This window comes from Mus musculus, chromosome 4 (genome assembly GCF_000001635.26).
Source record: "Mus musculus strain C57BL/6J chromosome 4, GRCm38.p6 C57BL/6J".
Classification (NCBI taxonomy): Eukaryota; Metazoa; Chordata; class Mammalia; order Rodentia; family Muridae; genus Mus; species Mus musculus.
This window is the reverse complement of record NC_000070.6, coordinates 108,878,338-108,892,877: the sequence shown is the minus strand read 5'-3', so window position 1 is coordinate 108,892,877 and position 14,540 is coordinate 108,878,338. Positions and strand designations below refer to the sequence as shown.

Below are 14,540 nucleotides of genomic sequence, written 5' to 3'. Positions count from 1 at the left end.
CTACTCTCTCCATGTTCCAAGGAGAACAGCTTCCTGAGATGCCCTAGGGCTGGAGACACCAAATAAATACCACCCTGGTGAGTCACCAGGTACCACTTTAGCATTTCTGCAACTAAAGATGGACAGACTTGCAAGGGGACCCAAGAGCCCTTTATATATGGACCAGAAGCCAGAACCTAACAGCCTTTATATGTGCCAGACACTATGTTCTGCTGTTGTATTAACACACCTAAAAAAACAAACTGTGAAGTATTATAATAGGAAATACTAGTTATTCATAGATACAAAGTGACCTGCTAAAAGTCACACCGATTTAAAAAAATCACAAAATTTTTGCATAAAAACTATAGACTATATATGTGTGTGTTCCTTCCTCTATCTTTGTAGTAAATCAATCATCAAATCTAGTAAATTCCTAAGTCTCTCTCATTTCTAGCTTCTATGTCACTTTGTCACTATCACTGTGTCCTCCTGAAATTCACATGTTGAAATATTAACTTGAACTGTGGCTATATTTGGAAATGGGACCCCCTAAGAATCATGTCCTGAGAGATGCCAAGAACCTTCAATGTCGTTTCTCCTGCACAGCCATGCAGATGGAAGGGCTTAGGGGTACACAGGAGAAACGTATCATTTACCACCCTGCCTGTACCCTGATCTTGGACTTCCTGTAGAACCGTGAGAAAACCTTTTCTGCTGCTTAAGCCACCTAGTCTGTGGTACTTGTTACTGCCTAGTGACTTTTTAATTGCTGTGACAAAACACCATGACTACCACAACCTATTTTAAAAAGTGTTCAACTTGGGGGTAACCTGGCAAGAGGCAGGCAGATATGGCATGGAGCAGTAGCTGAAGGCTTGCATCTCCATCCACAAGCACAAGGTAGAGAAAGATAACTGGGAATGTGAGGAGCTCCCAAAACTCAGAGCCTACCCTCATTGACACACACAGCTTCTCCAATAAGGCCACACTCCCGAATCCTTCACAGTCAGTTCTACCAACTGGGGACCAAGTATTTAAACCTAGGTAGTTAGATCACATCAGCAGTTCTTCAATTCTACCCTGCCTTAAAACCACCTGCTAGCCCAGATTTTTGGGTCCTACCACCAGCATTTTGGATTCCTTATGCTTGTGGTGAGGTCAAAGAGTGAATTTCTAATAAATCCCCAAGTGTTGCTAGTGTGGTTGTACCACAATTGGAGAACCCTTTAATCCCAACAATCAAGAGGCAGAAAGAGGTAGATCTCCGTAGTAAGTTCAAGGCCAGCCAAGGCTACAAAATGACATCCTGTCTCAAAAAAAAATGCTATATTCCTCATAACAGTCATATATATATGAGAAATAATTTTTAAAAAAATAGATGTAGACTCTTCCATTAAGACATATGTACAATATATTATACATTTAATAAGTATAATAGATGATAACACATTATGTGTTTTGAATACTTTCACAAATTTTCAAGATTTCCAAGTGCAGTGCTAAGTTACTGCTAAGTACTCTGACAAGCTTCTGAAATAAGTGTGTATTTTCTTAGTACCATTAGTAGATAGCAATAGTAGTTAAGTCTCCAACTTCCAAGACTGCCAGTCCTCCAATTTGGAGGATTTGGACTCTCTCTGTGGTTTCTTCCCGCATTCTATCAGTGACCAAGAGAATACTCAAAGGCTATATAACAGACATTGCCATTTCTTTGGTTTCTTAGCTCGCACACCGTGGAAGAACAGCTGTCATACAATGAAGATGCTGAAGTAGCTCTATGAAGATGCTAAGAGAGCCAGATGGGAAGGAGGGAAGGCCTTCTGCCAACAGCCAGCACCAGACGTGTGAGTAAGCCAGCAACCTTGGAAGTGGATCCTCTCGCACCAGTCCATCCTTCAGCTGCTTGCAATTCAAGCCAATATTTGGCTACACTTCATGAAAAGCTCCAAGCTGCCCCTACCGTTAGACCCACTGCAGCTGTGAGCTGATCAATTATTTCTCTTGGTTTTCACCATGGAGCAATTTGTTATGCAACAATAGATAGTTAATCCATAATGAATATCTATGGTACACGTACTGTGTCCCAGAAATGACACTAAGTATTTAGATGAGATCGTAATCCCCTCTGAAGGAAGGGGTGCTCCAGAGGGTTAAATAACTTAGTCGTGGTTCCATGGCTTATAAGTAGGAGAAGTAGAATTAGGGTCTGTAATCCTCATGTCTGGTTTCTTGGTCACTCCTCTGAAACAGCATTGATATCTGATGCTGTAAGACACGGAGGTCACAAAGCAGCCCTACCTCCTTGACCTTGTATTGACAACTAGTTCTATCTCATTCTGCCCACGGTGCCCAGCACTCACCCATATCTGCAGCTTCACACGCTTCTCATGGCGGTAGACTGTCTTCACTTTGAAGTCGATACCCACAGTGCTGACAAAGGCAGGGGTGAAGGTGTCATCAGCATAGCGGAAAAGGAAGGAGGTCTTCCCGACGCTGCTGTTGCCAATGATGAGCAGTTTGAACATGTAGTCAAAGTTCTGGTCGGAGGCATCTTTGATTCCAGTCTTACCATCAGTCACTGAAGCCATCTGTAAGAGAGACCTGTGGTCACTCTGCTGTGACTTAGTGACCTCCTAATGGTCACCTGCCATCGTAGAAGAAATACTACATAAGCAGAACTTCCCCACCTCTGTCCCTGCCCCAAATGTTGTTTCAGGATTGGGGTGGAACCCAGCTCCTCCCATTCATTCTTTCAACAAGTATTTACTGAGCAGTTTGCTCTGGGGTGAGCCCTGTGCTGAGCGCCGGGGTGGGGTGGGGGGTGTTCAAATATGAATCAGACACCGTGACTGATGTCTAGGTTGCCACAGAAAACAATACAAGAATGGAAAACATGATTAGCAGAACAGCAGATAGATGACAAGTCAGGTAAGCCCTGGTGTACTCTGGAGACCTGGTGATCACAGAGAGTCTTCTGGGGGGAGGGGGCAAGCTCAGTATTGAACTGTCATTCTCTGTGTGTAAAAATGTTTGGTGCCTCACAGCTCGACAGTTAAAACCTGAACAGTTTTTAACAGTTCCAAGTTCACACACACACACAAAACTGACTAAACACACAACTCTTTTTTAAAATTGTTTTATTAATTTGCATTCCAAAAATTGCCCCCCTTCTTGGTCCCCCCTCCAAGAGTTCTTTACCCCATACTCCCTCCCCTTTGCCTCTGAGAGAATGATTCCCACCCAACCAGTTACCCACTCCCATCTCACTGAGCTTCATGAAACTAAAAATCTTCTGTAAGGCAAAGGACACTGTCAATAAGACAAAACAGCAACCTACAGATTGGGAAAGGATATTCACTAACCCTACATTTGATAAGGGTTAATATCCAAAATATTTAAAGAACTCAACAAGTTAACCTCAAAAAACCCCAAATAACCCAATTAAAAAGTGGGGTACAGAGTTAAACAGAAAATTCTCAACAGAGGAATCTTGAATGGCCAAGAAGCATTTAAAGAAGTTCAACAGAAATGTAAGTCAAAATGACCCTAAGATTCCACCTTACATCAATCAGAATGGCTAAGATCAAAAACTCAAGTGAGAGCACATGCTGGTGAGGATGTGGAGAAAGACCCAGCTATACTGCTCTTGAGCATATACCCAAAAGATGTTCCATTATATTACAATCATGTACCTAGTTCTATGTTCATAGTAGCCTTGTATTCATAATATCCAGAAGCTGGAAATAACCCAATGTCCCTTAACTGAAGAATGGATATAGAAAATGTACTTCATTTATACAGTGGAATACTATTCAGCTATTAAAAAACAAGGATATTATGAATTTTGCAGGTAAATAGACCTAAAAGGACATGCATGGTATGTATTCACTGATAAGTAGATATTAGCCCCAAAGTACAGAATACCCATGATACAACTTACAGACTAAGAAGTTCAACAAGTAGGAAGGCCCCAAGTAAAGATGTTTCAATCCCACTTAGAAAGGGAAACTGACTTAGAAAGACTCTGGACCTGGCATCAGCTTTTGCAACCTCAAAGTCTACCTTCAGTGACACACTTCCTCCAATAGGGCCATACCTCCTAATTCTTCTAATCCTTCTAATCCTTTCAAATAGTGCCATTTTCTGGTGACTAAGCATTCAAATATATGAGCTTATAGATGCTATTCTTATTCAAATCTTCACAGGGATTAAACTCATGTCAGAATCTGTGGCAGGCTCCTCGACCCTCTTAGACATCTCACCAGCCCTAGTCTTTTTGTTTTTTGAGACAGGCTCTCTGGCCCAGAACTTGAGGCAAACCTCTTTCCTTAGCTTTCCAAGCACTAGGATTAAAAGTGTGAGTAAAACCCAGATCTTTGAGTTGAGTCTTTAGTTGTTTCTTCTACATCTTGGAAGCCTCATGTGCCCTGCCTAGAATCCTTAAGTCTCTCTTCTTCCTGAACATGAGATATGGGCACAGTAGGTCATCAGAGTAGGGTGGAATCACCCTATGTGAACCAATGTTCAGATTCTCACTCTTTTGGGGAATTCCTGAGGGTTTTGTTTTGTTTCTCGGTTTAAAAAAAAAAAAAAAAAAAAAAAAAAAAAAAAAAAAAAAGGAAGGTCAGTGGCTCAGAGGAAAAGCAATCAATGGCACCCGATGACTTGGGTTTTCATCCCTGGAAACCCACATCATGGAGGAGAGAATTGACTCCCTGAAAATCGACCTCTGACCTCCACACTTGTGCTCTGGCACACAGCTAAGAGCACAAACACACACAAAATTTTAAATAAATGAATGTAAAAAGAAAGAAGGAGTGAGCCTAGTAGATTTGGCTCCATGAACCTCCTGGATGAACTATAAGGACAAGAAGCCAGTGAATGTGAAAAGATAAAGCTCTCTTAGAGATCAGATATATATGTAAGCCTGTGAACAACCCTTTAATAAAACTTCTTCCATAATATCACAGCTGGCCTCCTGTGGGCTCCGTGCTCTCAGCTCTCAAGTCTTTATCCAAGATTCATCTTTGAATCAGTCTGCCCCCAGAAAAGGCTCCCTAGGAGAGTGTGGAACATGCCCTGGATAGCATTTACATGGAAGAAGACATCGAGGTCTGAAGAGACAGATGGGCACCACTGGATACTTAAAGTATCTCATAAACCTTCACTTTTAGTTTACATATCCTACTTCAAGAACTGGTGATTCAAACCGGAGAAATGACTCAGGGGTTAAGAGTGCTTGTGTAAATATGAGACATGAGTTTGGATCCCAGCACCCACATAACAAGCTGGGCATGGTCTCACGCATGCCTATAACCCTGATACTACAGTAATAGAGACAGGAGGATCGCTAGGCTTAGCTGCTTGCCAGGCTAGACAAAAAGAAAGAAAGAAAGAAAGAAAGAAAGAAAGAAAGAAAGAAAGAAAGAAAGAAAGAAAGGAAGGAAGGAAGGAAGGAAGGAAGGAAGGAAGGAAGGAAGGAAGGAAGGAAGCAAGCAAGCAAGCAAGCAAGCAAGCAAGCAAGCAAGCTAGCAAGCAAGCAAGCTAGCTCTAGGTTCAGTGAACTACACTAGCTCAAAGGGATAAGGTTAGGAGTGGTAGAGAAGAATGCCTGATGCTTTTCTTTGGCCTTTATACACACTTACCTGTGCTCATCACACACACACACACACACACACACACACACACACACACACACACACACCTTCTACTCACACACACACATACATAAATAAAAATAAAGCTGTTTTCAAAGTACTCAGCTTTTAAAGTACATTCAAAAGTACGGATACTTTTTAATTCTTCATAAATATTATTTCAATGACATTTATAACTATATCCCAACCTGTGTTATCTGACCAATCCTTTAATGTTGTTATCTTTCTTGCTAGGAAAAGGGGTGTTTTGAGTTTTAGGTGTTTTTGGTTTGTTGTTTTGTTTGGTTTTTGTTGTTGTTGTTGCTGCTGCTGTTGTTATAGTTTTTGTGGGTTTTTTTGAGACAGGATCCCTGTCCTTGCTTTTTAGGACAGACAGCTCTGGCCGGCCTGGCACACACAGAGATCCACGTGTGCTTCCCAAGTGCTGGGATGACAGGCATAGTGCCACCACATTGACTAATTTTGTTTTAAAAGTTGTTATTCTGGTCTTTTACAAACTAAGTTACACTTATTTCCTTACTGTGTGTTTGGGTGCACAAATCCCGGGCATGCATGAGGAGGTCTGAGGGCCTCTCAGGAATCAGTTCTCCCCTCCTGCGATGTGGACTCCAGGTCATTAGGCTTCACCTTCCCCTGCAGTCATCTCACCAGCTCTCTTGTCTATCACACAACAGTGCAGTGGAGATTTTTCACATACACCTTTATTCGTTTTATTCATTTTCCTAATTAGTTCCTGGGGATGGAGTCTGACAAATAAAATTTCTAATCAGAGAGCAACTTTACTAAAGCATAGATTTAATTCTTAACTCAATTTCAGGCCCTTTTATCATATTTTATCTTTTAGGTAATTCTGAAAAAGAACGTTAGCTGGATGGGAATCACTATCCCATTTGAATTAAGGGATTTGAAAGCCTCAAAGCTAAGAGCAAAGGCAGGGTGTGGTACCCTGCAGTGTTAGGGAAGGTCTAAACCTTCTGCTCTAGTCACCCACTGCATTCCTGAACAAGTCCTATAAATTCTTTAAGCCACAGTATTTGCCCTAAAATAGGGAAATATCACCTACTTCATAGAGCCATGGCATAAATAGAATCAACAAACTATATATAAACAGTCTGGTGCTGATTTTTGGTTTGTGGAGGCTATGCAGTATTTATTATTATTTTATTGACCCCTTTAATTCACCTCCCCTCCCTCCCTCCCTCCCTCCCTCCCTCCCTCCTTCCCTCCCTTCCTCCCTCCCTCCCTCCTTCCCTTCCTCCCTCCCTTTTCCTCTCTTAGTTTTTCAAGATGGCATTTCTCCATGTAGCCCTGGCTATCCTGGAACTCACTATGTAGATCAGGCTGGCCTCGAACTCACAGAGATGTGTCTGCCCCTGGCCTCCCAAGGGCTGAGATTAAAAGAGAGCACCACCATGCCTGGCTTTCAATTCACTTCTGCAGTCAACTCTTTTTCAACTGTCCTCCCAGTCACTTGGGCTCTAGTATTTGGCCTGTTCTACAATGAACTGGCTGCCTCTCCCTCTGAATTCAGGGCAGCTCTAGCCATCTCTCACCTGACACTTTTATAGAAATTCCTTAGGGAATGTTACTTCTTTCAATAAACATTTATCAGACTACCAATGAAAATTTCTATTACTTTCCATTACATATCCAGTTTAACGCTTTTGAAATATTTTTAAACTATTACACATGTATAAGTGTGTGACTCTGCTTAAATGTGTGTGCACTACGTAGGTGCAGGAGTTCTTAAGGGCTGGAAGAAGCTGTTGCGTTTCCTAGAACCAAAGTTAAAGGTAGTTGTGAGCCACCCAGTATGGGTACTGAAACCAAACCGGGTCATCTGCAAGGGTAGGAGGTGCTTTTAACCTCTGAGCTCTCTCTCCAGCCCCCCACTTTTTTTGGGGGGGATAGGAGTAGGATATCACTTTGGAACTCACTATATAGCTGGTCTTGAACTCATGACACTTCTGCCTCAGTCTCTCAAAGACTCAAATTACAGATATGTCCCACATGTCCAGCAACTTTACATTCTTAAGTTGATAGGATTAAGGGCTTTTGAAGCTGGGTATGTTGGTATAGGCCTGTAATATTAGCATTTAGGAGATAGAGGCAAGCCGGGCAGTGGTGGCGCGAGCCTTTAATCCTAGCACTTGGGAGGCAGAGGCAGGTGGATGTCTGAGTTCGAGATCAGCTTGGTCTACAGAGTGAGTTCCAGGACAGCCAGGACGTCACAGAGAAACCCTGTCTCAAAAAAAAAAAAAAAAAAAAAAAAAAGTAGGTAGAGGCAGGAGGATCAGGACTTCAACATCATCTTCAGCTTTATGTCAAGTTTGAGTCTAACCTAAGCTACAGAGGACCTTGTCAATAAATAATAGATAAATAAGTGAATGAATGAATGAATAAATAAATAGTTTTTAAAGGTGGAGCTTGGGGCTTCTTTTTATCATAGCAGGAAGCTTGGCTACTGGTCACAGTTTCCCCATATATATGTGTGTGTGTTTGTGTGTGTGTGTATTCAAATAGAACCCACAGGAAGCATGCCTGCTTTTAGTTACGCTAAATCTGGGGAGTGGGGAATAATGGGAAGAACTCAACTTTCATTTCATGTTTTAAAGATTTATTTTTGTATTTTGTGTGTATGGGTGTATTTTGTATTTTGCTTGCATGTGGATCTGTGTACTACCTGTGTACAGTACCTACAGAGAGGCCAGAAGAGGGTGTTGGATCCTCTGCAAATGGAGTGCCAGGTGGATGTGAGTCACCTGTGGGTGCTAGGACTCAAACCCAGGTCCCCTGCAAGAGCAGCGAGTGCTTAACCACTGAAGAACTTACATTTTAAATGCTGACCTCATCTAAATATCTGATCTGCCAGCTCCCTCACTTGACAGGTAAGAACCACAGAGGCTCCATAAAGAACAGTGACTTGTCCCAGGCCACATGACAAACCAGTTGGTGACCAGGACATCTGTTACCTCATGTCTCCCAGATTTGGCTGGGCCTAGGAAAAAATAAAACAGTAACAAGTTTCAGGTAAACCAAACAGTGTTCCCAGGATGGAGTGTCAGGCCGCCCGCCACACAGCGTTTGCCTCACAGTCCTGTCAAGTCTGCTTATCTGGACACAGTACAGCTATCCCGGGGGGGGGGGGGGGTGGGGGGGCTCGAATGAGAACAGAGAGCAGAGTGGAAATGTTCAGATGGAAACCCCTGAGGGCATCTTCTCAGGTGGGGGGCAGGAGTGACACAGACATCTGGCGGAGAAGCAGAAAGCATTTCAGCAGGCAGCCGCCTGAGGCGGATCTGAGCAGACAGGTCAGGGCACAGCGGAGTAGAGCGCACACAGAACTGCATTTGTGCGATATGCATCGATCAAACCATCCCTCTCTTTTGTGACAGACACATAAAATGATAACGCTGGGTAGCTCACTGTCTCTGTGATAAGCAATAGGGATTGAAGGCCCAGGAATCATCTGGGAAGCCATTCTTGGTCCCAGACTTGGGGGGCTGGGAGGTCTCCTCAAAGAGCTGTTGTGAAAAACAAATAACTCCTTCAGTCCTGTGGGTAGCAAGAAATAGGCACCTAAGTAGCTAAGTAGTTAAGAAAGGGGTGAGTGTGGAAAGAGCCCTGAAGTTCAGCAGGAAGAGATCAGCTCTGTGAACACAGTGGAGAGGAAACGAATGTGCTCTTTTGATGGAGTCAGAAGACTGACCATGGATTTAAGTCTGAGAGGCTTGGATTGAGCCCAGCTCTCTCAATAATTAATTATGCAACTATAGGCAAACCATACTCTTAGCCTCAGTTTCCTCTCTATAAAATGATTGAATCGAATGGTTCCCTGGAACAGCTGTTATGACATTAAAGTCAGTGTGTAAACGGATGCTTTGTAGGATCTGGGGATGTGCTCTGTCTATAAAAGGTTTGCCTCGTAAGCACATGGACCTGAGTCCAATACCCAATCCAAATAAAAATGCTGACATGGACCTGTAATTTCAACGTGGGTAGGCAGAGACAGGAAGGTTCTGCAGGGCCTGCCAGTCTAGCTTTAAAAACCTGTTAATTAAAAAATATTTGTTTTGTGTGTATGTGTGTAAGTGCACGTGTGTTAATGTGCTCATGTGGAAGAGGTCAGAAGACAGCTTACTGGAGTTGGTTCTCTCCTTCCACCATGTATGGCCCAGGGATTGAACTCAGGCCAAGCAGGCTTAGCTCAGCCATCATGTTAGCCACATACATATACGTATAAGTATACATATTTTTTCCAAGCTTCAGGTTTTTTTTTTCCTATGAAGTCATCTTAAGTGATGGAAATAGTTTGGGGTTTAAAATCAAACAAATTAAGATTCAGCTTCCTATTCTATCACATATTTATTAGATAGATAAGGAAACTTACATGGCTCACATAGTTTCCCTCCTTTATAAAATAAACTTTGTTGGGAAGACTGTAGGTAATGTGGGCGATGTTCCTAACATGGCACATAAAACTTAGAAGACATTCAATGAATGTAACTCTGTCTTCTAAACATTCATTAGTGGAGTAAGAAGGGAGGCAGAGGCCATGAAGCTGGCTCAGAAAGGAATGTCTGGAGTGGAATGAGAGTGGAAGGAGGGACTAACTCCTCCAACTTGTCTTCTGACCTCCATGCCTGCACTGTGACACATTCACTGCCCACTACACACTGTATGTCTGCATACACACACACACACACACACACACACACACACACACATTTTAAAACACTTGTAAAGGAAGTTGGATATACGTGTGGATCTTGTTCTATTGTATGCATTCTTCCTCCAAATCACACTTTTACAATTTACTCCTTCTGCAGACCATTCCTGGTTGCCAGCCTACCAGCACCAGGCCGGCCCGGGCTCCCTGCTTTCCCAGGGCTCACAGTCATAAACACTCTCCCAGCAGCTACCATGTATTGAGCACTTGCCAAATGTCGAGCATCCTGCTAGCTGCTTCTGAGACACAACCAAGACTGGATACATGTTGGCTTCCTTCCTTCTGATTGGAAGCTGGGAGTCAAGGATGCCATGACACAGCCACCCCTGCACAGCCACCGTGGCTTCTCTGGAGCAGTGCTCTAGAGTTTACAGAACTCTTGTCAGCCCACATAATTCTCCCTGATTCTTACAACCACCATGCAGTTTCCCACTCAATCCATAGGCACTGCACACTTACACCACACCAGGTGCTCTGTGAACTCACAGATGGAGCAGGGACCTCGGGAGCTCAGTTACTGATGTTTCCTTTCGTATCGAAATCCTTCGCCTTTTCTCATGCTATGTCTTCTGACAGAAGCATGTTTTACTCCATCGCTAGCTAAATCTTTCGTGTCCAAGAGACTTCACTGACCCATCGGCCTTCCTTAAATCCCTCCGCTCCCAACACACTAAGGCTTCTGACTCCCACAAGAGGCCTTTACCAACTTCCATGGTCTTCCTCTGGTTTTTTTCCAAATTTATTTTTATTTTGTGTGGTGTGTGTGTGTGTGTGTGTGTGGGTGTGTAGTGTGTATACATGTGTATGGTGTGTATGTGTATGGTGTGTATGCATGTGTGGTGTGTGTGTGTGTGCATGTGTATGTGGTGTGTGTGTATGTGTGTGCATGTGTGTATGGATGTGTGTGTGGTGTGTGTGGTATATGTGGTATATGCATGTGTGTGTGGTGTGTATGGATGTGTGTATGCATGTGTGTGGTGTGTATGCATATGTGTGGTGTGTATGCATGTGTGTGTGGTGTGTATGCATGTGGTGTGTGTGTGCATGTGTATGTGGTGTGTGTATGTGTATGCATGTGTATGTGGTGTGTGTGGTGTAGGTGGTGTGTATGCATGTGTGTGTGGTGTGTGTGGTGTAGGTGGTGTGTGTGTATGTGTGTGTGTGTATGCATGTGTGTGTGGTGTATGTGGTGTGTATATGTGGTATATGCATGTGTGTGTGGTGTGTATGGATGTGTGTATGCATGTGTGTGGTGTGTATGCATGTGGTGTGTGTGTGTGTGTGCATGTGTATGTGGTGTGTGTATGTGTATGCATGTGTGTGTGGTGTAGGTGGTGTGTGTGTGGTGTATGGACAGAGGCACTTTTACCCTGTGCACATGTGTGCTTCTGAGACACAACCAAGACTGGATACATGTTGGCTTCCTTCCTTCTGATTGGAAGCTGGGAGTCAAGGATGCCATGACACAGCCACCCCTGCACAGCCACCGTGGCTTCTCTGGAGCAGTGCTCTAGAGTTTACAGAACTCTTGTCAGCCCACATAATTCTCCCTGATTCTTACAACCACCATGCTGTTTCCCACTCAATCCATAGGCACTGCACACTTACACCACGCCAGGTGCTCTGTGAACTCACAGAGATGGAGCAGGGATCAATGCCGAGGCTAATGGAGGGCACTGGGCAGCTTCCTCTTTTGCTCCCTTTCTTATTTTTTTATTCCTTTAGACTTAGTTGTTTTTAATGTGTATGAATGTCTTGCCTACGTTTCTGTATGTACACACACCACACTAGTGCCTGGTGCCTGTAAGGGTCAGAAGAGGGAGTCAGATTCCCCCCAGAACTGCAGGTAGGGTGGTTGTGAACCACATGCTGCTCCTGAGAACTGAACCCTTGTCTACAAGAGCAACAAGTGCTCCTGAATGATGAGCCATCTCTCCAGCCATCTCTCCAGCCCAGCCTATTTGTTCGTTTGTTTGTTTGTTTGAGACCGTCACATTTCAAGCTCCAGGGGTTCACCATGTCTCTGTCCCTACAGCTAGAGTTACAGGCACAGAGATGATGGCAGCCTCTTCCACACTGAGGATGTGAATCTAGGTCCTCATATCTGCGAAGCAAGCACACTCCTCTTCTTCTGTTTGGGGATGCAGAAGGGATGTGCTCTATCTGCTTGCATGAGGGCGCACACACACACACAAACACACACACACACACACACACACACACACACACGCGTGCGCGCGCACGCACACACACACACACACTCACTTATTTCGTTTACAGTCTACAGCTTTCCTGTGGATTCTGGGAAGGTGGGATGGAGAAATCCACTTTCACTCCACACCTCTTTTGGCTTCTAGAGGTTGTCATCCTGCCCTCTCAAAGTCTCTTCCACATTTGACACCAAGATAGAATTGCATGTGGATGAATTTTTCTGTTCACTATTCTCTTCTTGCCCATGGCTCCAGTTGGCATTGTAGTCTTGTCCAGTGTTTGCTGTCCTCATGCTGTCAGGAGCCAAGACTCGGCTAGTGCCAAGGTTGTACTCAACCCTCACCTCACACCCATCATCCCTGCAATTTCACTCTCCAAGTTCCCTCAAGGTTTCTCTGCTTCCAGCTACAAGACCCTGCTCCATTCCAGCGCCATTTCCTCCATCCTGACCAGAACTTAGGTGTCCCTCGCCCACAAGCAGGGTCAAGACCCACTCCCCTACCTAGTTCCCGCCCCTTTCTGCGGGGCGGAGTAGACTCAGCTGGCTCCCCACATTTCCCTTCTTCCAAGCTCATCCCCTCCAAGCCCCAACCCTATGTCTCCATCCCTTGAGACCCCTTCGCGGGTACCAGCGGGGCTCGGTTCTACACCCTTTCACTCCCAGCTAACCACACTCACGTCCCGGAAGTTCTCAATCCCACCAGACACCCGTTCCTGCTCTGCGCCCCTTCCTTTCAGCCCTTGCTCTTCTGCTCGTCTCAAAGCCCCTCGAGCCCACCCAGCTCTCCGCCTTCACGCCCCCTTTCGCCTGCCTCCCCTCCATCCTTTCAGCATCCCTCTGCTGCCCTAAGATGTACCCAGCCACCCCTTACTGCCTGTAGTAGCTGCTCATCTGCCCCCAGCCCCAATGGTCGCTGCTTCCCGGCGGACCTGTGCGGAGTGCGAGCCAGCACTCCTGCTTTGCTGCGGTGCGGGTCCCTGGCGGCCTCTCGCAGCCCCTCTCTGAGTCCCCTAGGCTGCCTTGCACTCGGTCCCCGGCTCCCAGGCAGTGCGGAGCCCGGTCGAGGCCGCGCCCCTTACCTCGGATAAGAGCTGGCTCACGGACAGTGCAGCCGGACTGTTGCACTTGGCGATAGTGGGTGAGAGGCAGGCGAGGCGGGTCTGGTTCCCACCTCGGCTACGGAGGGCTGAGGCTCTGGCTGAAGATGGGTTGGGTTCCCGCTGGGTCCAAGCCCCGCCCCTGGGCGGAACCCATGTAAGATCCGCCCCGCCCCTGCGTTCTGGGCTGGTGTAAGGAACCTACAATTTCTTGGGAGCCTTACACCCTATATATCTGGGTGACTTTTATAATCTGCCCACATTCTATAGTTTGCACCTACAGGGTGCTCAGAGGTCTTTGGTGATAATGTAGATGATGATGGCGTCAAGTTTTGCTCTTTCCAAATGCTTTACTCCATTCTCATAAACTCTCAAGGAGGGAGCACAACCTGTCCACAAGTGAAAAATGAGCTAGGAAGCTGGCTATCACCGTCTGCCCCACTCATCACCTCTTCATGGTCCTTGTCGTCTGAGACTGGTAATCCCATCTGAACAAATCCAATCTTCTTCTAGGTTTCCTTTTCTCTGCATAAAGTATCCTGGTTCAGGACTCATGGGACTAATGCAAGAATTCTAATTCCTGCCTTCTTTCCAGCCTCTATACCAGTGACCTGAGGAACCTTTTGAAATGATTTCGACCTTGTTAAGATAACACTCACTGCTTCTCCATGACCAGCAGTAGCATGGAGTTTGCCAACTGGAGTGGTAAATGTTCTTGTCTGAGCCTTAGCAGACCCCAGATCTTCCAGGAGTGGTAGGTCACCTTCAAATTCTTATATGGATTTCACCTTCCATTGTCCTGAGGTCACTGGCCTGACATTTGGGTCTGGAGTTATTATTCTTTTCTTTCTTCCTTTTAATGA

General features: G+C 45.0%; 1 protein-coding gene across 1 annotated transcript in view; it reads right to left on the bottom strand.

Annotated features, from left to right (window-relative positions):
• The window catches only part of Rab3b (RAB3B, member RAS oncogene family), a 64,255-nt gene extending 50,447 nt beyond the window's left edge, over window positions 1-13,808 (bottom strand). The window contains exons 1-2 of the mRNA NM_023537.5: window positions 13,660-13,808; window positions 2,343-2,570 (exon numbers count right to left, since the gene is read on the bottom strand). Of these exons, the coding sequence (NP_076026.1) occupies window positions 2,343-2,570 (228 nt within the window). The 5' untranslated portion in view covers window positions 13,660-13,808. The remainder of the gene's footprint in view (window positions 1-2,342; window positions 2,571-13,659) is intronic.
• Window positions 13,809-14,540: the final 732 nt, after the last annotated feature.